The 27,903-nt window shown below is 42.3% G+C and overlaps 1 protein-coding gene and 4 non-coding genes across 5 annotated transcripts; 4 read left to right on the plus strand and 1 right to left on the minus strand.

Moving 5' to 3' along the window:
- Nucleotides 1-5,113: 5,113 nt before the first annotated feature.
- Nucleotides 5,114-27,700, plus strand: zgc:171566. Its single transcript, XM_049599479.1, has 9 exons — nt 5,114-5,473; nt 9,075-9,189; nt 12,270-12,320; nt 12,971-13,055; nt 13,263-13,401; nt 15,958-16,064; nt 19,572-19,662; nt 22,058-22,195; nt 23,517-27,700. Exons 1-9 carry the CDS (start codon nt 5,365-5,367, stop codon nt 23,636-23,638), a joined length of 957 nt encoding a protein of 318 aa, XP_049455436.1. The 5' UTR covers nt 5,114-5,364; the 3' UTR covers nt 23,639-27,700.
- Nucleotides 11,155-11,210, minus strand: LOC125898275 (U7 small nuclear RNA). Its single transcript, XR_007450612.1, has one exon. It is a non-coding gene; the product is annotated as a U7 small nuclear RNA (small nuclear RNA).
- trnat-cgu (transfer RNA threonine (anticodon CGU)) lies at nt 16,529-16,600 on the plus strand. The gene has a single exon. It is a non-coding gene; the product is annotated as a tRNA-Thr (tRNA).
- Nucleotides 16,985-17,056, plus strand: trnat-cgu (transfer RNA threonine (anticodon CGU)). Its single transcript has one exon. It is a non-coding gene; the product is annotated as a tRNA-Thr (tRNA).
- trnat-ugu (transfer RNA threonine (anticodon UGU)) lies at nt 18,305-18,376 on the plus strand. The gene has a single exon. It is a non-coding gene; the product is annotated as a tRNA-Thr (tRNA).
- Nucleotides 27,701-27,903: the final 203 nt, after the last annotated feature.

Here is a 27,903-nt window from a genome sequence, read left to right on the forward strand (position 1 = left end):
GGTATCTCAAACGGCTCACCGGGCTTAAAACCCAATATTTCGGCCAGTTTCCCGCGCGGAACGTCACCTTATATCCTTCTCCTCCGAAAAATGAAGCGTGATTTGTAATGTTGTTATATTGAAGACCTAAGCGCGATGTTATCGGGTTACCGATGCATTTAGCATTAAATTCTTTTAGTATTCTGGGAATGGAGTCGTAAAACCCGGCAAACAGTGTTATAGTGGCTGTCTGGTTGGTTTTACTATCGTATATTAACACGTCCGCGTCAGAAGCAGGGACCGTTGACCACCCTAGAGTACTGAAGTTCAATAACCCCCACCTCGTACGGTTCGCTCAGAACAATCGGTTTTGCTAATTTTGTTCGGTAGCGCCATATCTTGTTATTAGGATACACGTGTAGCGATGCATTACTCGGTAACGTGACATAAAATCCGTTCTTGTTCTCCATCTTCTTGATGTTGTTGGGACGTGCGACAATTCCAAAGTGGCTGTGTAAACAGGTAACATCCCGTGATATATATATATATATATATATATATATATATATATCACACGTCAACGATGTCCTTTTCAGAGACCCACGAGTTAAATTTCTCAGGCCACCCCAACCATTTCACAAGCGCCATCTTTTTCCGGCCTATAGTTTTTCTGGATATTACTTTCTCTATTTTAAACACCTTGTTTTTGTCAATGATTACCGGCTGTAGCTCAGGCTCGTAAAATGTGCCTTTTACCTCTTCACCCGAGCAATCTGATATTCTATACACAGGCTGGTCGCGGGCTATGCGCCTAGTTATTGTAAAAAACTCGTCTGTATATGTTTGTTCATAACCTTTTCTAAACACACATGGAGTTTTGATATTCTCACAGTGTCCCCTACATTATATTTGAACGATACGATCTTCTGCGGTTTCTTCTTCTTCTTCTTCTCCTTGTACAGCGTGTTAAAGACGAGCTTCGTTGTCTTTGTTTACATCGGATGGGGTCATCTTTATCGATCTGTGGTGAGTCTTGTTGTAGGCGTTGACGATGTCCTGGACGACATCAACATATCTACGCGAATTAACAGACATTAGATATCTCCACATGCGGGTCTTAAATGTTCTGTTGAAACGTTCAACCGTGCTAGCCTTAGTCTCGTTTGAGGTAGAGAAATGTTTAATTTTATACACCTCCATTAGATGTTGAAACTGTTTGTTATAAAACTCTGTCCCCTGATCGGTTTGGAGTTTTACAGGTATGCGTCCTTCGTTCAAAATGTCTTCAAACGCCTTTGCAACAGATGCACCGGTCTTGTTTTTAAGACACCTAACCCATGCATATTTAGAAAATACATCGATACATGTCAGCAGGTAGCACACACTGTCATTTTCTGCTGAATATTCACTCATGTCCACCAGATCGGCCTGGAACTGTTTGTCAATACCGCTAACCAACACCCTATTTCTAGGGAAGTGTACAGCTGCTTTAGCGTGGAGGGTATACACATCTTGCCCCTGTAAGTAACGCTTTACTTCAGGCATCCCCGGAGCCTCCCCAGTGCATTTTCTAACAGCATCGCAAAGTTTTTGTACACCTCCAAGACCCCTGGGTGTGCTCGTGGTAAATCTTGTCTAGCGTGCGCTCCATATTCAGTCAACAACACAAGTGGCCAAGATGAGGTCGACACACCGTCTTTTATTTATTTATTTATGGTTTTTCAACATGTTTAGGTATTTTACACACACCGTCACATCTCTGTCTATCATGTGTCGCACTAGGTGCTGAACTGCATCACAAACATCTAATGGTACACCATTTTTAATCATCAAAACACGCATCACAAAGAAATGCACAAAGACAAATAACATGGCGTGTTGCAAACGCCTAAGACTCATTACAGTTTGTGAAATATTCCGTTACCTCATCTTTAACCGCTGATGTACTGTGTGCTGCCGCACACACTGTATCATTCAATTTTTAACACTTGTCCTTATAACGTTTAAATGGTTGTTGAATGTAACACATTCGCGAGGACACCGTCACCGGTAATTACCCCGTGCAGAAGTGATGTCAGTCTGTTCACGGCATGGCGTCTTTTCCACGTGAAAAGATATGTGGCTAATGTGATCCCAAAGAACAACATCATTTTTTCTGCGGTAAATATTACAAATCTGTCGACATGCAGCAGCAGCAGCACTTGGTCCACACGGTGAAGGCGTTGCGTAAAGCGGTCGTGCTTGTGGTCCTCCTCCGTCTCCATTTCCTCTTTGGCAGATGGTCCGTCACATCCGGGTCTGAGATAGTGTCTCAGAGTCTCGGCCGCTCCTAAAAGCCTGTCTTGTGAGAAAGCCCCCGGTGATATCTGCGCAAACAGGTAATGCAGAGCTTTTCCTAGAGACGGGTTGAATACAGAGTCCAGGATCTGGTCAAAATACATACATCTGATCTGATCAAAATCATACAAGCAAGAGTGTCGACTCGGGTGGTTGATTTTACACCCGTTGCAGAGAGCTCTTGTTTTTTCCAGCCCTGCGTGATACTGGCAGCGTGATAGAAAGTCTTTGATCGTGTCCACGTCGTCTTTTGTCAGGGACCGTGTCGAGACATGTCCCTTCTCCTCCTCCTCCTTCTTCTCCTTCTTCTTCTTCACATGCAGCGCCTCAAGCGGCTTCATATGAGGTGTCCAGGGTTCCACACCACCGCAATCGTTTTCCCAACACCCTCTAGTATCATCGTCGTCATGGGTGCTGATCAAGACGCTGCCTGTAAAAACAACAGAAAAACAACATTAAAATCATATACAGCGTTTATCATAATTTAAAAAAGACAAAAATACAAAAGTTATGCTAACCTAGGCTTTATCAGTAGTCGATGTGTCTGATGATTTTCGGGCGGCACAGGGAAGGAAGGTGACTACCCCGCGCATTAGTCTGCGCATCATCGAAAAGAAGACGTTTTCTAACACTCTGGTAAGAAGAGGATCCTGTCTCTTCTGATGCCCTTGTCAACCGTCAAACAATTTCTGCAGAGATCTCCAGTCACACCACTGAATAAAGAAAACAGTTTTAAACCACTCGTCACGCTCTTGAAGCGTAAGAGGGTAGGGTTGTTGTCCCCAGCGTCGCGGCCTCTGCTCGCGATCACAGATTCTCGATCTTTGCACACACTGAGAAAAATAAAGTCCTCCGCCCGTTTGTTAAACGATCCGTCTCAATGCGGTACATCTGGGGCCCGTTTGCTGACCCACTGCGAGACATAAATACTCTCTGGGAAACCAGGTTGGTCTAGGTCAGGGCAGAACTCAGACCAAAACAATTTCCAATCGCTATGCATCAAACTGACCGACCATGTTTCAACGCCTGGAACCACACTGCGACGGTGGCGCACTGAGTGTGACAACAGAGTCCTGATATTTAACATTGTAAACATACCCATTAACACCCTCCAGCTCTAGCTCAAATTCACGATTCTCCGGCGTAACGAGCCCACTTCCTACACGTCTCCTTTTCTTGTAAGGCCCGAGCATCCACAACTGTCGCCGGGTCATCAGACATACCTGGGCGCTCGCTTGACCCGATGCAGCTGTTGCTGGTGCAGGAAGACATGGTTGCAGAAACGTCTTGCAGAATACAGGCGATCGTTGAAGAAAAAAAAATCAGAGCTCGTCCCGCCGTAGCTTCGCCGTCCGAGAAGTTGAGGATGTCCTGTTAAGAAAATCCCTTGTATATATACACCACACACATCCGTCCGCAAGGAGGGGCTTTTGATTAGCCAATAGGAGGCGCTATGTTTAACCAATGAGAGACGGATTTCATATGACGGTGTGTGTGTGTGTGTGTGTGACCCGGAAGGGGCGGAGTGTGGGGAGGGGCGTAGTGGGGGAGGGGCCGGAAGGGGCGGAGTGGGGGGGGGGCGAACCGGAAGGGGCGGAGTGTGGGGAGGGGCGGAGTGGGGGAGGAGCGTAGTGGGGGAGGGGCCGGAAGGGGGGGGGGGGGGGGGGTGTTTCACGTGCACGCACGCACGTCTCACGTGCACGCGCATTTCACATGCACGCGCAAAGCTGGTCCCTATATACTACTTATTGGATCTCTTGATATGTAGAAATAGTCTGGAATAGCTACAAGTTGCCATTACATGATAAGGCACTGTGCTTTGAACATAATATTCCTGTAGAAAGTTTCTACTACCGTTTCATCTCATATCATATGAAGTAAGCTCTTTGATTCATGGTTCTGATGATGTGGCTCCTAATTAACAGCCCTGCCTCTTTCACATGAACGTGCTCTTGGCTGGAGAGGAAACCCAGAGATGACTGAGCCAGTTGATAACCAGCTTTGTAGTACTGAATATCCTCCTGAGACCTGAACTTGTGTTTGGCATGCATTTTTAATTTCTCCTAGCTATTTGGGATCAGTAGGACCTGATTAGTATGAAAAACTGAACATTGTTAATGGTAATTAAGTCCCAATGTCTTCAAACTAATACTTTCTAATTAAAAGCGTCTCAGCTTGTTACCATTTCTAAAGTTTGTAAAGTTTGTAGGGCATATCAAACTACACTTATAAATCCTTTTATCAGGTTTTGTTCCTTGTCCACTTTTGTGTCGGGGTCGGCTGCAGACTGACGTGGCAGAGATGGCTGCCATCTTGTTTTTACATGGATTAGGGTATTGTGGTTTTGCTACCACTAGATGGCACAAAAAAAGTGTCCATGAATGAGGACAACAGGTCTAAGTTAAGCAGAATGAAGTATAAGGTGCAGTAAACCCAAAATGTGATGTCCTCAAATGAGGACACAGCGCCTCAGGAGGTCTTTCAGAGAGCCAGTGTTAGGGTTAGTCATGCCAGATAACCAAAATATATCATGGATATGTTGATCTGGTTTTGTAGCAGGCCCCAGGCTTCAGTCCAGCAAAGCCCGAGCATTAAATTCCCACTGCATGTAGAGCAGGCTGTCCACTGTAGCTGATCTAACTATGGAGCTGAGCTGAATAATAGTACCTGAGCTGAAGGCACCGGAAGTGTTGATGGGACATGTGTCTGATCTGTGTGATCTGTCTCTATGAGGAGAGAGCAGGAGGAGGCTTCTCTAGGTGACGTGGGTCTATGGAGGGGAGTTCCACACGTGACTGACTTGATGCTCCTCTTTAGCGAGCAGAGGCTCACACTTAGACCACACAGCCTGAGCCACACTCAGCATCCTCACCCTGACCATTGTTTGTGCCTTCTTCTTCCTTCAGATCTTTATTGTATCTGCATATTATTATTTTTATAGACAGAAACCAGCACCGGTATTGTATCGTTTCCTGCTGAACCTGCAGCTCCATCCTCCATCCCACATCTCCAGCAGTTCAGTGACTGAAACACTGCCCGGTGTCTTGGATGTGTCGGCGGACTGCAGCGGTGCTCGCGGTGCTGACCGCCTGTCTCTGCGGGCAGCGGCTGTGCGCGGCGGCGAAGGTCCAGCAGCTCAACCACCGGCCGGTCATCGGTAAGATTGAGCCGCCTCAGAGGCTGTTTGTGTCGGTCCCTGTCCGTGCAGAGACCGGCTGTCGGATTAGCTCTTATGTAATTCTAATCGAGAATGTTCGAGAGAGGTGTGTGTATGTGTGTGTGCTGACAGAGACACAGGGAGTCTCTGTATACTGTAATATCATCATATAGAAATACCAGCATTCAATTATGTGTCTCTTCTGGAGGTGCTTCTCTTGTGTGTAGGCTGTATATGTAGCCTGTGTGCTGCAGATTCAGAGATACTCCACTGGAATGTAATCAGTCAGTTGGATCAAAACCACTCTTATTGGTTAATATCCTAGTTATTAAAAACCACTCGTCCTCATCTGAATTTTCAAGGCTGTGTTTCAAAAACTGCCAAAAATAATGTGTAAATTTCAGAATATTCAAAGTAATTACCACATCTGAAGTACTTTTTCTTGTGCTGATTGGAGCAAGAGGGGTGCAGAAAAAGAGATGAATGGATGATGATGATGATGATGATGATGATGATGGATGGAAGGCTGCAGGGGAGAAAGTTATGCTTTATTTGTCTTTCCATCGCCTTTGCGAATTATGTGCAAATGTTCTCAGGGTGTATCAGCTTTTACACAGCCAACATGTATAATCACAGACTGTAATACCTAACACTTAATTACCTTTAACTCCAGGCAGTACGCATGTTTCTTTATATATTTTATTAATATATTGACAAAATATGTAAAGCCAATAATTACGCACTGAGGTCTGAAATAATCGTTAGCAAATGTATCATAATTAAACATAACTAAACATAACAAATTGTCATTATTATCCTCCTGAGCCCCTGCGTCCTCATATGAGGACATTACACTTTGAGTTTCCTGTACTTTACACTTCATTCTGATGAGCTTAGTCTGCAGCTGATCCCGACACAAAAGTGGACAAGAGACTAAACTTGATCAAATTTTATGGTCGAAACTTGTTTATTTGTGCTTGATAACATCTGTAGTTAAATATTGCATACACATTTTAGCTGATAGCAGTTAGCAGCTAACTTGAAGAAGAACAGCAGCCCAAAAGTGACTGCACATTGGGAATCCAGTGAGGTCCAGGGGCTCCTTACCCTCTGAGCAGAGGAAGAGATCAGCCGCCATAGTAACAGAGACGTTATTGCCATGTTATGCCTTTGTTATTGTTTATGAAGCGCTGCTGACGTGCATATATCACACTCGAGACTGATGCTGTTGTGTTACATGTCATGTCTGTCCCACCTCCTCCTCTGATTCCTAGATGTGATCTAAAATCACACACGAGTGGAATGATGCTGTCATTGTCTGGTTCTGTGTAAAAATGAAAAGACGGTGAGAAGAATGGAATTAACAGCGGCCCCATAGCACGATGTCTGTGTAAAAAGGGGCCCCAGTTACGTTTCTGCAGAGGCTGCAACACTCTGAACCTTATTTTTGAGGTATAGAAGTAAAAGAAATAACATAACTTCAGCATTGAGATGAGAAAACTTGCCAGGACAACATGTTGTCTTGAGCAAACCTGCTGCTGTCACTGTGGTCAGAACTCTGAAACTTTTGTAGACCATGGCCATGACTCATGATCTGTGGTTTTGAGTACAGTAGGAAGTGTGTTGACATACAAAGGGTTGAGTTTGTCACTACATTCAGGTGGCCTGTTTGTTTCCCAGCAGAGTGTTACAAAAGAAAAAGAAGAGATACCCCATATAGCCTAAGAGTTTCTGTTAATCTGTTTTGGAAGTTTGTAAATGTTTATGATGAATATAGCTTCAGGATTGTGTATTTCTGTTTACCTATAAAACAATAGATAGTTTAAATTTTATGATGCATTTTGTTTGGGTGAAGTTCTTGCATGGCTGTAAGTGTAAGGACAACATCAAACACTTAAACAGGGGCTGCACAGTTAATCAAAATCGCAATACAGGCAAGTGCAATATCCATATTCCATATTCCAGTTGTAAGGGAACATGCTTGTTTGTTTACAGACCCCTAGCAAAACTACCATCATCATTTTATATTTTTAAAGTGAAAATAAAATGCAAAAATGACCATTCGCACTACAGTGGTGACACATACCGCAATAGCAATATCCATCAAAATAATCGCAGTATGACTTTTTTCATGTAGTGAAGTCCTATTGAACACGTTTTGCAGGATGTTGAATAAGTCACTCTCAGAAATATTATTTAGATAACCATATTAGTTTGTCTTATATGTAACAGGGTCAATTATACAGCAGCAATATGTGTCACAAAGCCAAATGTTCAGTATTGTAATTACACACCTTTGGGGGTACCCCACCTATAAAGGGGTGTACCTCTTACCTCTCCCCTTTTTCATGGGAGAGGTAAGCGACATTGCTCTTGTAGTATTTTTTGTGTTTTACCTGTGGTTTTAAGTTCATTTTTCAGTCTAAACTTATTGTATAATACGCTTACATATTCCTGTGTCACCTAATTTGTGTAGGGGCTCGAGTTATATGGTCGTAATTGATGGTGGATTTTGTTTTTACTTGTTGCTGTCAGAGTTGTCCAGCAGTTATATACACATATGTCATATATACACTGACACCTATGCGTGTCCACAAATTCTGATTCTGCTTCAAACTAAAACTCAGGCATTGTGTTGTATATTATACTGGATGCATGAATTTTAGGTCCAGCACTTCATATCTTACAGTTCTCATCTGCTGTGCTCTTGTAGAACTTTCACTCTCAGCATGGGACACCCCGTTGTTTTGGCGGCTGCCAAGCTGCAACCACCGAGGCTGAGACATGAAGCCGACACTGAGGTGCCAAAAACTGTAGTTTATCAAACGGCTGCTTGGGCTGGCACCAGAACAAATTAAATCCCCACAGAACCCCATGTTAAAATGCCCAACTTTACAGCAGAAATAAACATGTTTATATCCTGGCACAACAGTTTTGGTCTCTGTAGCTAATATAAGCATTAATTAGTTGTATAACTCACCTGTTAACATTTGATTAAGGCCCAAAGTTATGCATGTTTAGGGCTGGGCTGCTTGAGTGACAGGCTGTCTGCGAGGTGTCCCCACAGTCTGTGAGTCACATCCACCCCTTGCTCCTCCACAGCGCCACCCCCTCGCCCACCTCTGGCTCCAAAAAACAATATGGTGATGGACAAAATGCCAAACACTAAACTTTAAAATGGAAGTCCCCAAACCAGTAGGTGACATCACGGTAGCTACGTCCATTATTTATAGTCTGTGGTGGCTGCAGGTAAAACAACAGACTGTGGATGAAAACATTTGATGGACCTGATGGAATTTTAAACTATATTTAGTACATACATCTGGCTGGTAGAGTTTGTGCTGTTTTGTGATACGTGTGAATTATGATCCGATGTTCCGGTGACCTTCGGGGAAAAAAATGAAAGGAAACATGAAGAGAGACGCACACGTCTCCTGAATTAACAAGTCAGTACCTGTAAGAGATTTGATCTCTTCAAGAGTGCATCAGTGTGGACATCTCTTTGTTGCTTCTTAGTCTTTCCTGTGTGGTTCGGATTTCAAATTTTCAATGCATTTATTTATATATCTGTGTTATATTATTTGTCTTTTGTCCTCCTTAGGTGTGTTGGCGCAGGAAAATCTTCCCGGAGACCGGTTTGCTCGTGGCTCCTCCTACATCCCTGCCTCCTATGTCAAATACTTGGAGGGAGCCGGGGCGAGAGTTGTTCCCATCAGGTACACCAGTCAGATATAACATCTCTCTCATACTGTATGAATCAGATGTAGGAGCCACATTGGATTAACCTGTATTTTGCTATTGAATATTGACCCCACCTCACCTCTCTGTATATTGTGCATTTCTTATTTATGTCCTGTGTTGTCTTTAAGTTCCCTTTAAGTTCAGTGCACGCAGCAGACTGTTGTTCATTGTACATTGCAGCTTCACTATTTGCCCAAGCACCCAGGCTCCAACAGACCTGCTCCAAGTGAAGCCAGGGCAACACCCGTGATCACTGTGGCAACTGCAATTTAATACTACAGCAAAAACTTTTGTTTTGTAGATGTGTTTTTGACTGATCGCAGACAGTCGACCCACAGTGACGCAATACATTGCATTTCCTGTTGTTGCTTCACAATAAAAGCCACAATATAAGGCCACTTCAGTTATATTCTGGCTGGTTTCTACACTCAGAAAAACAGCTGCATTCTGATGTGAATCAACCCATAGATTCCCCTTTTGATGGGCCATTTGCCCTAACAAAACATGACAACAACAATCCATGTGGCTCTCAGCAAGAATGTAAAGATTCAGATTACTTAGCAGGTGAGTTCTCAGTGATAAAGTAGAAATATCTTTACTTTCAGTTTCAATACCTCAGTTTAAGCCACAGCAGGCAGCTGTTTTCAGTAAAGGCATGTGTGATACCACGACCCCATGACTGATACTGCTGTGTGTGAGCATCACAGAGTTTAAAAGGTAGTGAAATCAGGACGTAGGCTTTTGTAACTCCCATAAAAGGGATCTCATTAATAACAAAGTAGGTGCCTCTTCTGCTCGTGCTTTAAATTTAACAGCGTATAGTTAAGGCTGTTTGGCAGTCCAATATTGTTGAAAACTTGCCCCCCTCATCCCAGCAACTTGAAACAAAATGGTTTCTAGTTTCAATTATAGTAATTAAACATTTGTTCCACCATAAACAACCCTTCCATTTGATCCTTTTAAGGGTCACTCTGATTGATGATAATATAAATTCTGTAATACCATAATACAGTGATATTTTGATACCATGATACCTACATACTGTGAGAACCTCATACATTGCAACTCTATCCTGGGGCAACATAAGATGATAGCGTGGCTGATTTTTCACTCTGATTCATCACTGCAGCTCAGAATGATGTGAAACACATATGTGATGACATTCGGAAATAAAAAGATAAAGACATCCACACACTGCTAATTAGTTCTTCTGATTATAAATGCAACATTTCGGTCAGATAGACCTCATCAGACATTAGTCTAACTAATTTTTACAGAAACAGTCTGGCATTACTTTTAAGTGTTTATTTGTGCCACGTTCAGATCAGTTTCTTCATCATTCAAGTCGGCTATATAGCAGAACATACTCTCTCTCTTTTAATATTTGGAACTTTTTTCTAGTCTTCTCAGCTGTAAAATTACATGCTAACCTTTACATTTCACTGCGATAAAGCAAAGCATTCTTGCAGATAATTTTTATAACTGTTTCATCTGCCCTATAATATAACATAGGCTACTTAATTCATGGCTTTGATGAGGCCGCTAGTAATTAACAACCCTGCCTCTTTCACATGAATGCACTGGCTGGATAGAAAAAACCTCAGAGTTGACTGAGCGAGTTGATAACCAGCCTCGCGGTGTTGGTTATCCAAATGGCCAATGTTAGGGTTCGTAGTATAGGCCTCTGCTCCCCCCTGAGTCACAGCCACTGAAGATATAGCAGTGTGGAAAAGCTGGTCGGTTTGCTTGAATAGACTTAGTGTGCTCCAGCCCCGTTGTCCCTTAAAAATATACAGACAGTACTCATGTGTACTTACATATCAGAGCTACACTTTCCTTCATAACTCACATACATGCATAAGATAGTGCATACTGTTAGGCAACCCACCACTATGACATCAGTAGTGTATGCTAAAGGAACTTTATTTTCACACATTTTGGTGGGATTTCTATTAAAGAAATCCTGCTTGAAAAATACAAAAGAGCTTTTGTTCCACGTGATACAGTCTGTCAAATTGTGATCAATATGTGACTCACAGCAGTGTCAGTCATGGTGCCCAAAGTGTTTTCATGTGGGAGGAGCCTGTGCAAATGAGACAGTATCATGACATCAGTAGCTCACTTGAATTGTAAAGTTTTGTTCCAGTATGACAGTGAAAGTTTTCGTTCACTTCAATAACCACAATAAATATTGGCACTGCACGTCTCTGCAAACCACAGAAACATTACCATTGTACATCATTATGTAGCGGAAACATTGAAACTTTACGTTTCTTTATGTAACAACCACGCTGTGGTAAAGATGTGCTTACGCTGGAGTGACTTGGGGAAAATACATAAATACATGACCCTCCCTTTATATTTGATGTTACCCTTTGAACTTTGAAAGCTGAAGACGAATCCTGGAGTTGATTAAGGCCCTGCTTTTCACTCTTGTCATCCAAAATTTTAAAATGAAACATGTAGATCAAAGTGATTTTGATGAAATAGCACTATTTTAAACTTTTTTTTTTCTGATGGAAGCATTCGTTTCACATAATGTATTCAAGGACCGTTGAAAATATACTAAAATCCAACGATGTTTTCTGTTTTTACTGGTTCTGGCTGTGATAAATGGTGTCATTTCGTCAATTTGGTAAAATGAATACAAAATACAACCATTTAAATTTGTATGCCCCTCCCCTAAGCCAAAATAAAAACACAAGTCAATCAGTCAATTTCGATTCAGTTTTATTTATAAAGCCCAATATCACAAATCACAATTTGCCTCACAGGGCTTTACAGCATACGACATCCCTCTGTCCTTATGACCCTCGCAGCGGATAAGGAAAAACTCCCCAAAAAAACCCCTTTAACGGGGAAAAAAAAGTCCCTCCCCAGTGCTCAAAAATTGATTTGACATGCCTCCTTCTTTTTGCACGACCCTCTGGCGACAGGGCTCATTTTTCATTGCTGCCATGCATTATGTAGCTTTAATCTGGAGTGATCTTATGTGTTTGATTGTCAATGAGTTTAACTATTTATTTTATGTCTCTTTGTGCCTTTTTGTCACCAGAATCAACCGCACAAAAGAAGAATATACCAACATATTCTACACAATAAATGGGTGAGTTCTCTTGTTGTCTCCACTGCCCAGCTCTCCATATGACTACACTGACTGTAATTTGCTGCGATCAGACTAATAATTACAACTCTCTGCCTGGCTCTCGGCTTCCATTGTACAACAGGTTTCCATTGTATCAGTCATGAATACACTACTTCTTGGTTAAGACAAGTTTTGGCATAGTTAAAAGGTTAACAGGCTAATGTAGTTCTGGCCACTTCTGAGACAATTGTTAGCTTGCACACAAGACAGGACAGAGGTAATAAATAATTCATTTGGTGTTAATTGGTGTTATATTAGGACAGTGTAAATTAGCTGTGTGGTTAAACAGGTGATCAGGCTGAGAGGGTGACATTTACTATTGCATTTTACAACATTATTTGTTTGTCTTTGCTGCTCTCTCTGCCTTAGGCTTTCCATGCAGGCACATGGAAGGGCAGGGAGGTGTGCTCTCTCCGCCTTAGGCTTCCCATGTAGGCCCGTGAAAAGGCAGAGAGGCCCCAGAACACAGCCATACCGCCAACTATAATACTGCAAATGGAAATAAAGTTTTCTTTGTGTCATGTTTCGACACACAAATGCTGTGTAAAAGCAATATTAGCCTGTCTACAAGATTTCCGTGCCTCAATGTAAACACAGACGTGTCTCCTCAGGTTGTTGCTGCCGGGAGGAGATGTAGATCTTCAAACATCGCAGTTCAGCCGAGCTGCCAGGATTTTCTACAACTTGGCTCTGAAGGTAAAATATTATATTTGACGTGTTTGACTGACTGCCGAGATGAAGTGGCATCTCAGGATAAAACTAAAGAAAATAATGTAGTCTTTCTTTTTTTAATCAAGAGCCACATTTAGCCTCAGGTGTTTGAATGTGTGCAAGTGCATGAGATTGATATGGATTATATTATATATTATACCCTTTCATTCGTCACCCTCTTGTCCTCTGCAGGCCAACGATGCTGGGGACTACTTCCCTATCTGGGGGACCTGTCAGGGCTTCCAGCAGCTGTCTGTCCTCACAGCAAACAAAAACCTGCTCACCCTCACTGATACCAAGGCTGTGGCTCTACCTCTCACTTTCTTACCAGGTATTCTTTCCCATCCCTGTCCTCTGCTCTTTTTTCCTACTTGCCTTCTCGTATTTGCTCTGTTCTTCATTCTTTGTCTTTAGCAATCTCAAATTATAAAGACAAACACGTCACTCTTTTCAGACGGGATGTCTACAGTCAGTTTTTCTGTAGGGCTTTTTCATTAGGAAAAGTAAAGACGTGTTGCACACATACCCACAGGAGAAAAGGGACGATCCTATTCATTAGTATCCTACTAGAAAAGTTCAACAAAAAGCAGCTGTTCCTACAGTTGATTACACAGTGCAAAAAGCAAAATCATTTGCAGGTTTCCCACTGCCGTCTTCCCACTGCCATCTTGTGGCGCTTATTGCATTACAACAAGTAATGCAAGACAGTCAGGCTGTGACATTAACACAGTAACTTAAACAGTATGGTAATAGTTTAGATGAGGAATCCAGAATTTATTGAGGATCTAGGAGTTTATCCTGCTTTTGGTAGTGATGTTACGCTCGAGCCAGTTTGCTCAACACAGTGTCGATCTTTTTGAAGCGCAAGTGTTCCGAGGCAGTGTTTCGATACCTGCTTCGGCACGCCCACAATCACGTGACTACCAGGAGCGAGGCCTCATTACAGGCAGTCTTGAGGCTTTTCCAGGTCTTCGCTTAGATGCAGTTCTGACACACAGCCAGCAGATGCCACTCTTCTGACTGTATGAAAGCAGTGTGTCATTCTTGAAGCAGGTGTGTCAAAGTGGTTCAGCGCTTCATGAATCTTTGATTTCACCATCACTAGCTTTTGGATCATAGCCTTTATCAGAGGACACATTGTGGATTGAAAATGTGTTATAGATCTTCTGTATTAAGCTACATCACGATGGCACAGATATATGGAGTTTAATTTTCACATTAAAGGTGGGATCTCTTACACAGAGATCCTTCTGGAAAATATCTAAAGAGCTACAGTCCCTATCATTCTGTTTGTCAAACTGTGATCCCTTCATTATCCACACCTCCTTTGGTCGTGGTGTGCAGTGTGACATATGGGTGGATCCCATGCAAATTAGATGGCTCTGTTCATTATCTTGCGATTGAGCCTAGTTACTCAAAAGCCTTTTACATGTTTGTTCTTTGTAGCTTCATATAACTAAAGACTAATTTTGAACACACCTTCCACAAAATCAACTGTAAGAAGTTTTTTGTTGCTGATAGTGTTAAACGCTAATCTTAATATGTTTTACCGTACATAGAAATCAACCTAATCCTTCTTCTTCTGCCTCTTCTTCTGTGGGTTTTAATGGCAGCTGGGAACCAAAAAGTTGAATTATCACCACCTGTTGGATTTAATCGAAAGTCTCCATTTACCATATAAAATAATAATAATAGTAATGATAGTCAGCCCCTCCTATCCAGCTCCCACTCTGTTTTAAATTTCATATTTCCTGATTGCTTGAGACAGCCTAAAAGCTTCTCTCTTCTCCAGAAACACACACAACGTCTAGAAATCTCTCTGCAGCATTGATGACTATCTCAATTTTCTCCCATTTTCTTTCAGTCCCAACAATACATTTAAAGCTATGGTCTACGTTTAGAAAGACGATGAGAGAGATTTGAAAAAAGCACCCCCCCCCCCCCCACACACACACACACAAACACACCCCTCCCTCTGTGCTCCATGATCCCTCCCCTCTGAGCTCGTGTCCCCCTCCCCTCGGAGCCTCCTAACGACACACCCCCTCCCGCATAGCAACATACAGTTACATACAGCATACAGTTATCTATGTCACAACATCCAGATCTTGCCGGAGCTTTCATATTGTGTAGCTAGCACAACCACCATCTAAATGATGTTAATAATAATGATCAATCTTTCTAAACGTAGACCAGAGCTTTAATAACCATTGTCATTAATCAACTAAAACTTCATCTGATCCCTACACAAGTGCCATATCTTGTCTTACTTACTGCCTCACTTGTGTTTTTCTTAGTTCTGGCTCTGTTTGTGTTTCTACTGACCTGTTACTTTGAGACTCATTTATGTTGTCATTCTGAAGAACTACAAAACTGTGAAAGCAATACTAGACCCTTCAAGCATTGCTTTAGCTTCATTGAATTTTACTAGGGTTTTGTTAAATAATGCAACAAAGTCATTGTATAATATTAGCTTTCTTTTTGACACTAGAGGTGGGACTTCCTTTACAGAAGTCCTGCTGGAAAAAAATCTGAAGAGCACAAATTCCTGATTACCCAGTTACTCATGTTGGGATTGATATTCAACCCACAGCAGTTTTTCTCATGGTGCTCAGTGCGGTAAAATAAGGGTGGACCCCGTGCAAATGAGAGAGAAAACTGCTCTCAGTAGCACACCTATCTATTATGAAAATGTATTTTGAGTTCTTCCAAGTCTTTAGGCCAGCTGCAGTTGTCGACAGAAAGTACACGTGTTAACATATTACGTTAAGGGAGTGTTTTAAGTAATCATTTAATTTGTTTAATTTATTTTAGAATTAAACGTGACTTCCTCTCTTCTTTGTTGTGTGACCTCCTGCCTTGCCATACATCTGTGTCCGTGCTCCAGCGGCCCAGTCCAGCCGTATGTTCCGCAGCTTTCCCAGCGACCTGCTGCAGTCTCTGACTGAGGAAAACATCACTTCCAACTTCCATAAATGGAGCCTGTCTTTGCAGGTATTTTCTGCACTCCTGAAAAGCACAATCACCTCCTGTCATGATGGAAATCTGTTGTTTGTGATTGTTCTGATTCACTTCATGAGTTAGCGGGGTCAGCGTTCTTTGAGGTACCTAGCACACTGATCGGATACTATAAGACGGAGCTAAATAACATAGCGGATCGGTAAAGAGAAAATACAGTCAGAGGGATGGATGGAGCAGTAACCCAGCTGTTACCATCTGCTAACAACCATGCCTACATCAAGAGAACTGTCTGCAGGGGAAATGCAAAACCAATGTACGGTTTAGGTACAAGTCCTTATGGGCTACGTACGGGTCTAAGGGTACGATACTGAAAAGTGTTGGGTAGAAACGCTTGTAGCACTTTTCAAACAGTAATCACAAAGTGCTTTTTAAAGTTATATATTAGTTATTTCTGTATCACCCAAATAAGTTTAGATTACTGTTACTTGGAGCAGTGTGGCGTGGTGGCCAAGTGGTAAGGCGTTGGTCTCGTAAACCAAAGATCATGGGTTCAATCCCCATCCATGCCTGATGAGCTCTGGTGCTTCCTGTTTCCATATCCTTTGGGATATCAGAAATGGAGTCCTAAGTGCCATATGGTAGACAGGACTTGCTTAAGTTTCTTGAATGATCTCTCATCCAAGAGGCTTCTTTATTTCTAAGGAACTGGTGTGGAGCCCCCCAGACATTATGTGTCATTAAGATTTAAATTGGAACAGATGTATCGTATTGTTGACGATAAAGCACTTAGAATTGCCATGACCTTGATGACTGAGAATCTTCACACACATCAGAAATGTAGGGTTAATTCGCTCAAATTTGTGTGTGTCTCTTCCCAAAACACCAAAATAGATCCTGCACCCATTCAAGTAATCTATATCACACAACGTGATGTAGATTACTGGAGGCAGAATGGCGTGGTGGCCAAGTGGTAAGGTGTTGGTCTCGTAAACCAAAGATCATGGGTTCGAACCCCATCCATGCCTGATAAGCTTTGGTGCTTCCTGTTTCAATTTTAGAAGTGTAGTCCAAAGTGCTATATGGTAGACTGGACTTGCTTGAGTTTCTTGAAGTCCAAGAGGCTTCTTCATTTCTAAGGGACTGATGTGGAGCCCACAGCCACCCAGCCATCATGTGTGTCATTAGGATTAGCTGGGTGCAGGTTTGTCGTATTATCACCAACATTGTAAATGTAGCATTATTTCGCTTTGTTAAATGTCTGTTGAAGGTAGGAATTGTGAAACTGTTACAAGTGTGTGTCGTAGGAAACAATCTTACTGCATATTGTAAGGCATTATATGGACCTCTTCACAGGTATACCAGGTTGAAGGTAGAGGAAAACAAATTCCCAAACCCTGTGTTAAGTTTGAAAACCCAGGTTTGCACAAGTGTTGAGACACTGTAGCCAAGCAGCAGGGCAGTTGTTCTTGCAAACCAAATATCATGGGTTCATTTCTCATCCATGCCATCTAGTTAAAAGAGTATAAAGTGAGCCTATTCATGCTGAATGATTAGAATCTTAACTCACCATTCCCAAGGCAATTATTGAAGGTATCACTACTTACTGCCACCAACTGTAGCTTTGTAGCTGTGGCATTGCATGGTCTTCAGGAGCTACACATTTGCATGAATGTGGTCAGTAGGAATGTGTATCATGTTAACACATGGCTGGGTGTGTTACTAGTTTCTTTCCCCAGTTACAGCTCCTTAATGGGATATCAGACACAGTGGGGCACAGTTAAGTAGTCACTGAAAGACTCCTGTTGAATGTCCTTCTGCAAGGAAATTGCTGAATAAGCCTCAGTAATAATGATAACAATAGTTTGACTTATAGAGTACCTGTCAAGCAGGTCATCCATGATGAAAGTGGAACTAAACAAATTCATTAAGCCCTGTCTCAAGCTGGCGAAGGCTTGGTGACCAAGTGGTAAGACATTGATTTTGTAAACCAAAGATTGTGGGTTCAACTCCCATCCATGCCTGATAAGATTTCAAACTCCTTATGGGTTACGGATGGGTCTAAGGGTACAGTACTGAAAAGTGTTGGGTAGAAACGCAGCTTATGTGTAGCACTTTTTAAACAATAATCTCAAAGTACTTTCTAAAGTTAGGAAATTCACAGGACATATGCAGATTGTGTTCTCTTCCCAAAAGACCAAAATAGATCCATCAGCTGCACCCATTCAAGTAATCTATATCACCCAACATCATGTTGATTAGTGATCAGGTAGTATGGCGTGGTGGCCAAGTGGTAAGGCGTTGGTCTTGTAAACCAAAGATCATGGGTTCGAACCCCATCCATGCCTGATAAGCTTTGATGCTTCCTGTTTCAATCTCAGAAGTGTAGTCCAAAGTGCTATTTGGACTGGCTTGAGTTTCTTGAATGATGACATGTTAACACATGGCTGGGTGCATTACTGGTTTCTTTTCCTAGTTCCAACTCCTTAATGGGATATCAGAAACAGTGTGACCCAGTTAGTGTACTCGTTGACAGACTCCTGTTGAGTGTCCTTCTGCAAGGAAATTGATGGCGGCACATTTTTTTTTGCTGAATAAGCCTTAGTAATAACAGTGATAATGATAACAATAGTTTGACTTACAGAGTACTTTTCAAGCAGGTCATCCATGATGAAAGTGGAACTAAACAAATTCATTAAGCCCTGTCTCAAGCTGGAGAAGGCGTGGTGGCCAAGTGGTAGGATATTGGTTTTGTAAACCAAAGATAATGGGTTCAACCCCCATCCATGCCTGATAAGATTTGGAACTTGCTGTTTCAATCTCCTTTGGGATTTCAGAAAGGTGGGGTTATTTCTCTCTGAAATCAACATTTTAAATTAAAGTTAAATGCGCAGCTGCTGGACTCTGCCTGGTTACTAAATGACTCGCTGCTCAAAATGAGCCATACAGTGTGGGGAGAGAGTGATGTGTTCACAGACAAACGTCCAATCGTTTGCTGCTATGTCAGCCACGGTCCAGCAAGACTACAGTGAACAACCACGTAACAAGTAATTTGTCCATCACATCTCACATTTCTGCAGTCAGCAGGAGTGTGTGCCATGTCAATAAGGTGCTTGTTGGGTAACTGGTTTCTTATTCCAGTTACAACTTCAGGACTTTGTGGTTGGCGAGGCTGGAACCAGACTAATTAATGAAATCACCCTCAATGTATGTACTTACTGGTAACAGACCACACCCAACACCACTCAGCTGCAAACACAGGTGGTCAGGCGTCAAGCAAAACTTGTCAAACTACTTGTAATTCTTACATAATGTGGCTCAGCTAACGTCTCAAGTAGGATTCCTGTTGATTATGTTCTTGCTATAGGTTTATGGATTTCAAAAATGTTTTAACACCATCCATGGCATCACATCACCATACACCAGTTAGTTTGACCCAAGTCCTGAATGTTTCTTTATTTCTGTGCTGGGCAGAGGGAGGAACAAAGTTTTAGGGCATACGACTCCACTGCTAATACAAAATCTCTGCATTTGAACCAACAGAACTACTCCCGCAATGCCAAGCTGAAGAAGTTTTACAAGGTCCTGTCCACTAACAACGACGGGAAGAAAGAATTTATCTCCACCATGGAAGGTACCAGACCTCCCTGACCTCGATGCAGTCTGCCATGTGCCATGTCATTCATGTTGCTCAGTATACATTTGTCAGAAACACAAAAGGTTAGGTGGCACGGTGATGCAGTGGTTAGAGCTTTTACTTCACATTAAGATGGTTCCAGGTCCGGACCTGCCGGCTGGTTGGGGCCCTTATGTGTGGAGTTTGCATGATGTAAACGTGGGTTTACTCTGAGTTCACTGGCTTCCTCCCACAGTCCAAAGACATGCAGGTCAGGTTAACTGGTTACTTTAAATTGCCCATAAGCATGAATGTTTATCAGTTTCTATAGCTCTTTTACACAGAAATTGCGCTTAAGGCACATTCACACTAGGCTTGTGCCGATTTCCGGTTTAACCGGTTCGGTCCGGTTTAAGAGCTCCACCTGGTTTAATTCACGTCAACCAGATAAACCAGGTGGGGGTGGAGGGGGAGCTTTTCACATCAGCGGCGTGTCAAGGGACTATATTCAACTTATCTTGCATTGTAACATGCATTATGACAAATTAATAAGGTTTATGTATGTTTACTCCGCAGCTCCGCTCAGCTGTCTGCTGCTGCTGCAGAGAAGTGTCCTTCTGCTTCTTCTTCTTCTTCTTGTGTAACCTTGTGTGTATTGGCAGTTAATACAGCATTATCGTCACCTAGTGGATTGGAAGCGCATTACACCTATAACAGGCTTTTATTGGGCAAAATAGCTCAAATGCGACCCCCAGTGGTAAAATTAGGTATATTCATTCATTCATTCATCTTCTAACCACTTCATCCTCTTGAGGGTCACGGGGGGGCTGGAGCCTATCCCAGCTGACATCGGGCGAGAGGCAGGGTTCACCCTGGACAGGTCGCCAGACTATCACAGGGCTGACACATAGAGACAAACAACCATTCACACTCACATTCACACCTACGGACAATTTAGAGTTATCAGTTAACCTAGTCCCCAATCTGCATGTCTTTGGACTGTGGGAGGAAGCCGGAGCGCCCGGAGAGAACCCACGCTGACACGGGGAGAACATGCAAAGTCCGCACAGAGGGGCTCCCACGCCCGGGATCGAACCGGCAACCCTCTTGCTGTGAGGCGAGAGTGCGATACATTGGTTCAGTTAGATATTTGGCTTTTAATCAAACTGGTTGGAAAATTTTCAAACCGGCACAAGCCTAATTCACACCAGGATAGTCTAGTATAGATAGTAGGGACTTGGTTTGATTGGGCAGTGAATGCCGAAAAATTTCACACCTTCATTTGGTTCGGTTCACTTTCACACTGCACTTTTTAAAGCGGACCAAACTGCCTGGACGACATCATGCAGTTACAACAGCTGCTTGTTTGGGGGTGGTATTGCCTGAAACAACCACTGACCAGGAAGAAAAAAAGCATGAGGAAGAAGAAAACCTGGCTCATCGATTGGCCAGGACCGAAAACAGAAATCCATCCCCTTCAGCCAGAACAGCAACTGCGATATATAGTCCTCTGACCATATATCAATAAGCGCCTGCACCTCCTCACTACTCCACGTCTGCCCACAAGACATTTTACAACTTTTACTTTTTCAACCTCTGCTTCTCCCAGTTCGCGCTGTTGGCTTTGTTTTTTTCCTGCCCAAAATGCACTGCGCTCTACGTCACTTCCTCTCTGTGGTTCACTTCCTCTCTGTGGTTCACTTCCTCTCTTTGGTTCGCTGGATAGTTTGTTTGCATTTCCCACTTGCAAGTGAACTGAGACCCCCAGTTTTCAGGGGGACCAGGGTTCACTCGTTTGGTCCCCACCAGAGTTCGAATGAGCGTTCACACCACTCAAAATGAACCGAACCATCTGTGGAAGCGGACCAGGGTTTGTTTAAAGCGGACTAAATAGCGCCAGTGTGAATGCATCCTAAGTCTCATTTTTATGCGACGTTTATATTTTTACAGAGAATCATATGAGGGCGGCATCGCGGCATCAAAAGAAGTATGACAGGTGTGACATGTGACACGCCAGCATCGTCCTCTAGTGTGCAGCATTTTATTTTATTTTATTTTTCATTAACAAGACGGTAACAATCATTTACCATCTCTGTTATATGGCGGCTGATCTCGTCTTCTGCTTGGAGCATTAGAAGCTCCCAAATTTCATTGTTTTCCTGTTTTTTTGCAGACATTTACGGCTGATGTTCTTCTTCTTTGAGTTAGCTACTGACTGCTAACAGCTACTTCTTAAATCACCCGTGGTGGATTACATGGATAACACATTGTCAAAATGTCACAGCTATCCTGCCCATGGTCCTGTCCTGCTGGCTGTCCTGTTCATACAGACGCCGTTTGCGACCGTACCTGTGAGGCGGCAAAACAGTGTTTTCTTTTTTGTCTGCTGACAGTGTGTCTCTTTTTTCCTCAGCCTACCGCTACCCGTTTTATGCAGTGCAGTGGCATCCAGAGAAAAGCACCTTTGAGTGGATAGATAAGCCCGGCATGGTTCACTCCACGTCTGCTGTAAGAGCCTGCTTCTACACTGCCAGCTTCTTTGTCTCTGAAGGTAACATGTGGTTCCTCTGTGTGCTTTTATTACCTCTGTCAGGTTGTCTCCAGCACTGTTTGTCCATTTTTGTGTGTCTGTTTCCCAGTTTCTCAGCAGAATATTTCCAAAAGGCTAGGTCAACAGTTTCACTGTAATACAATGGAACGTTAGGCCATGAGCCAACAGGGATCAGACCTTTTTTGGCTCTTAACTCCTGATGTAAAATAATAACTGTTTACTATTACAATCATGATTGTTCTGGCTTCAGGCGTGTGGATGCTGGGCACAGCACACGCTCGCTCCACACGAGAACGATTGAAACAAGATGCTAGCACTGAGGAAAAAAACACTATCCATCATTTATTGATTTTTTCCAAAGCTGATGTTCAACTTAGATCAATTTTCACCAAATGTGTTACATATTGTGACGAGCCTGAAAACAATGAACTCAGCAGCAGTTCCACAGATTTAAGTCTTAGCACATAATCTTTATCAGCAGTTTTCCTAGTTCTCATGTAAATGTAAATGAATTGAATTTCCACTTGTCTGAGCACTTTGAGGAAATTCTTGCCCATGTGGGCTTACAATAAATCAGATAAATCGATTGATATTTCTTGCCATGGGTTACCAACTTACAGCAGATGTGGCCTATTTGATGGAAGTTGCTGTGACACCTGAATTGTTCAGGTGCAGCTGAATTTATGTGACATGCACACATCAGCGATGAGTGATCCTGCAAAAGTTGAATGTATTTCAGTCACATTTAAATGTTTATTTCAGCAGCAGAACATAGTTAGTTTGGCATCTAGACTCAGGCCTCACTGCTCCCTGCAGATGTGTTTACTTGAGATATTGGGGAGTGATGATTAAATATTCCCCCCCTGAGCAGGAGCCTGCAGGTGGATGCTGGGGTGGAGGTGGGGCTGAGAGAGTGAGCAGCAGCATGGCCGATGCAAAAAGAAGAATTTGCAACTTAAACAGACCACCAATTGGGAGGGTGTGTTTTGTAGATGACATAGGGGGAGTGACTTATGATGTGTGTGTTTGAATCAGTGCAGTTGAGTTGACTGTCTGAACTAGCTTGCAGGCGTCACTTCATTTTCAGTATAACCAGCCTATTACCAGCATTAAAGCAACATGACACATGATAAATGCCAGTTTTGTTGCACAAGATTTATACATCCTCAAAAATAATCGTTAATCTAGAATGATTATAAAACAAGACAAACAAATGACCTGTGTGTGTATGCTTTAAAGTAAAGTTCAGTTGCTGGTCTGTATGAATAAAACTTTATTTACACCCTCCCTTATTTTTCCTTCCTGTCTTTCTCTCCTCCAGCCATGAGGAGCCAGCACCACTTCCCCAGTCCTGTGGAGGAGGAGCGAGCTCTCATCTACAACTTCTCTCCCATCTACAGAGGCCCCCATGCCATCTTTGTGCAGAACTATTACTTTGATTGACGGACTCTACCGAAGACGATCTTGGCCCGAGTTTAAAACTAAACTTTATGGTATCGTCTCTTACAGTAGCCTCAAACATCAAGTCAGTAATTAGCAGTTTAGCTGAGCTGGTTTGGACAGTAACATGAAAAGCAGAAGTGCCAACGGAACAGTGATGAAATGCAGTGATAAATAATAGAAGATGAAAATAAAACAAAATATTAAAAAATCATGAGGTTTTGTTTCGTATAATATCAGATAAATAACAAGTGCAAATGTGCGATAGCTGCGACCACATACGCAGTCGCCCTTTGGCTCGTAACCGATCTTTCCACAAAATCTTGTGCAAGTCTGAATCCATTAGGAAGTTAGGCGCCTTTTTGCAGTAGGCCACTCCCATTACCACGCCCCCTTTTAACACACACACACACACACACACACACACACACACTTGACCTCAATGCCAAATACCTTTAACAGAACATGCACAGTAAACCTTTAACATGTCTGTCTAACCAACCCACAAAGGGACAGTAATACAATTAAACAGACTGTATTCTACCTGCAGTTATGTCGGCCCAATAATGACCAACCTAATTTAACTAAGAATAAAAACAATGATAAATACATTGTTAAGAAAATTATGACCTAAATTCCAAATATCCAGTTGTGAGGGTATCTCTTTTGTTGCAGCACGTCTATCCCATGGATACCTTTACTTGTGTTTGCCACTATTAAATTACACCTAATGTCAATAAAAGTGAATCACTCATGTGATTCCGTAGGTTAGCTCCAGGCTCCAGGCTGGGCACAATTTTTATTTGTTTTATTAAATGTAATACCTTGGATAAATAAGACTTTCTAACTAGGTGAATCTCATCATGCAATTAATAACTACAACTGCAGATACCACTAAAAAAAAAAAACCTGTACTAATGTTAGTCGTCTCCAATTTCTAAAACTTGCCTTCTAACAGAGCAGAGAATTCTACAAATTACAAATTGCCCATTTCCTCCTTGGGAGGGATTATTATCCTCCTTTAGCTCCTAAAAATGCACGAGGTTGGAAAGACAGTAAGTTTCAACAACACTGGTTAATGTGTGGTTTGGTTTAGGCACGAAAACCACTTGGTTATGGTTAAGAAAAGATTATACTTTGGTTTAAATACCTGGCTTTGGGTGCACAGTCCTGGCTGGAAACGCAGTGATGGGTCGCTCCAAAACACCCATGTTTGGTGGCTAAAAAGCTGCTGGAAACACAGCAGTGACTCGCTAAAGCACAACTGGTTTTGTTTGTTGTGTCTAACAGTGGTCTGCAGCTTAGCAGGCATCTTGCTTCATATCTAGTTTTTTCATTGGGACATTTATTTTTCTTTTCAATTTTATGAGGCTAAAGTAATGACATTTATGCAAATGGTGGTGGAAACCTCTGTTTTTTCATGACACCAACAATGTTCATGTTCTTCATGGGAAAGGTGGAATATATGGGTCAGTTTGTCTAAAATGTAATCTTGAATGTTTAATGGTGTTGCATGGCATCATGACTGTGTCAAGCCATTTTGTCTTTTTCTTCATCAGTCAGTCATCAGTCTTCATCTGAAACTAGTATACCAAACTGATAAGGCTCATTATTTATTTTTTTTTAATCTGACAAATATACAGAAGCTCTGAGAGATAAGGTGAAGACCTGGCTTGTTGGCTGGTATATGAAATGCCTGCGGGGGGTTAATCAGTTTTATGGTGATGGTGTAATGTTAGTGCAAACAAACATGAGTCAGTCAGTCAGTGAATCAATTTTATGTATAAAGCCCAATATCACAAATCACAGTTTGCCTCACAGGGCTTTACAGCATACAACATCCCTCTGTCCTTTGGACCCTCACAGCGGATAAGGAAAAACTCCCCAAAAACCCCTTTAACGAAAAAAGCGGTAGAAACCTCAGGAAGAGCAACTGAGGAGGGATCCCTCTTCCAGGACGGACAGACGTGCAATAGATGTCGTACAGAACAGATCAACATGATAAATTAATTCGTATGACACAATGAGACAGAAAGAGAGAGAGAGAGAGATGCAGGTAATGACAGTAGCTTACAACAACATTATTGAAAGTAATAATATTATAGTTATAGTTCTGGTTACTGCGGTACAATATGTTGAAAGTATGTATTAATATCTGGCAGTATACATGTGTGACAATAGTCATATGTGTATAATAACAGTAGAAGTATGACTAATGACTAATGACTAATGATGGCAGCAGCAGCAGGAGGCATCTGGCAGGACCACGGCAGCAGCACAACCACACACGTCACGCTGTCCAGGCACCGCTGCGATATGAGTTAATCTGAGAGACAGTGGAGCACAAAGGCTCCGGAGAAGAAGCCGAGTTAGTGACATCCAGAATGGCCGAGTTAGCTAGATGCAGTAATAGGATACGAGAGAGAGAGAGAGAGATGCAGGTAATGACAGTAGCTTACAACAACATTATTGAAAGTAATAATATTATAGTTATAGTTCTGGCTACTGCAGTACAATATGTTGAAAGTATGTATTAATATCTGGCAGTATACATGTGTGACAATAATCATATGTGTATAATAACAGTAGAAGTATGACTAATGACTAATGACTAATGATGGCAGCAGCAGCAGGAGGCATCTGGCAGGACCACGGCAGCAGCACAACCACACACGTCACGCTGTCCAGGCACCGCTGCGATATGAGTTAATCTGAGAGACAGTGGAGCACAAAGGCTCCGGAGAAGAAGCCGAGTTAGTGACATCCAGAATGGCCGGGTTAGCTAGATGCAGTAATAGAATACCAGAGAGAGAGAGAGAGAGAGAGAGAGAAGAAGAAGAAGAAGAAGAGAAGGTGCCCGGTGTATTATAGGGGGGTCCTCCGGCAGACTAGGCCTAAGTCAGCCTAACTAGGGGCTGGTACAGGGCAAGCCTGAGCCAGCCCTAACTATAAGCTTTATCAAAGAGGAAGGTCTTAAGTCTAGTCTTAAATGTGGAGACGGTGTCTGCCTCCCGGACCGTAACAGGAAGATGATTCCACAGGAGAGGAGCCTGATAGCTGAAGGCTCTGGCTCCTGATCTACTTTTGGAGACTTTAGGGACCACGAGTAACCCTGCGTTCTCAGAGCGCAGTGTTCTGGTGGGATAATATGGCACTATGAGCTCTCTAAGATATGACGGAGCTTGACCATTTAGAGCTTTATAAGTTAACAGTAGGATTTTAAATTCAATTCTGGATTTTACAGGGAGCCAGTGCAGAGAAGCTAAAACAGGAGAGATATGATCGCGTTTCTTAGTTCCTGTTAGTACACGTGCTGCTGCATTCTGAATTAGCTGGAGAGTTTTTAAGGACTTACTAGAGCTACCTGATAATAGAGAGTTACAGTAATCCAGCCTTGAGGTAACAAAAGCGTGGACCAATTTTTCTGCATCTTGAGAGTAAAGTCATAAATCTAGTAGAATAAAGTTCTATTCTGTACAGACAGTGATGGGCTGACAGTAATATCCGTTTTAGCAGTACCAAAGTAATATAACATTTTAGGTGATATTATCATATTTACAATGTCACCGTCATGGCCCTAATCCTAATTAAGCCTAAAACATTATCTTCTACCTCGCAGATAATATCTTGTATGTAGGAGATAAACTTGCCAACATTGTCCAAAAGAAAAAAAAATCACCTTGCCGCTCAGGGCTTCCATACAAATAAGATTATTTATTTATTTTAGCTATCTTGTTTAAATGATTTTCACCCATTTTGCTGACCAGCATTGAAACATAATGTTTCTTGCTTCAAGAGAAGTCGGCCGGTGAAAAATACAGCCATAAAAGAATAAATAAATAAATCAATAAACAAAAATCCAGTAGTTCTTTTTTTGTTTGTGTTGTTAATAAACCAAAAATAATGAGCCCCACAAACGAACTATGTGTCCAGATCCTACTTTGGAGCCTTCTTTATTATATTTAGCAGCTCAGCTCAGTGGCTTTGGAAACATTGATTGTACAAGTTTTGTTTGTTCGACCATGTGCCGGATGATCAGACAATAAAGGAAGTCAAGTAAACCTCAGTGCATCCAGCATCCTTTGTTTTTTCTTTGTGCCTCTTATTGTTAGTCCCAAACTCTGCCTCGTTCACTGACTGATAACCAGGTCATGTCATGCTGCAAAGTGTGAAATCAATTACACAACGTGTTTGTCATGTAGCCTTTATACTGCTACAAACACCAACAGTTTTAAAGACGGCAAAGGCCCAATCCATACTTTAAGGAC

The sequence above is a fragment of the Epinephelus fuscoguttatus genome, linkage group LG1 (genome assembly GCF_011397635.1).
Source record: "Epinephelus fuscoguttatus linkage group LG1, E.fuscoguttatus.final_Chr_v1".
In the NCBI taxonomy this organism is placed as follows: Eukaryota; Metazoa; Chordata; class Actinopteri; order Perciformes; family Serranidae; genus Epinephelus; species Epinephelus fuscoguttatus.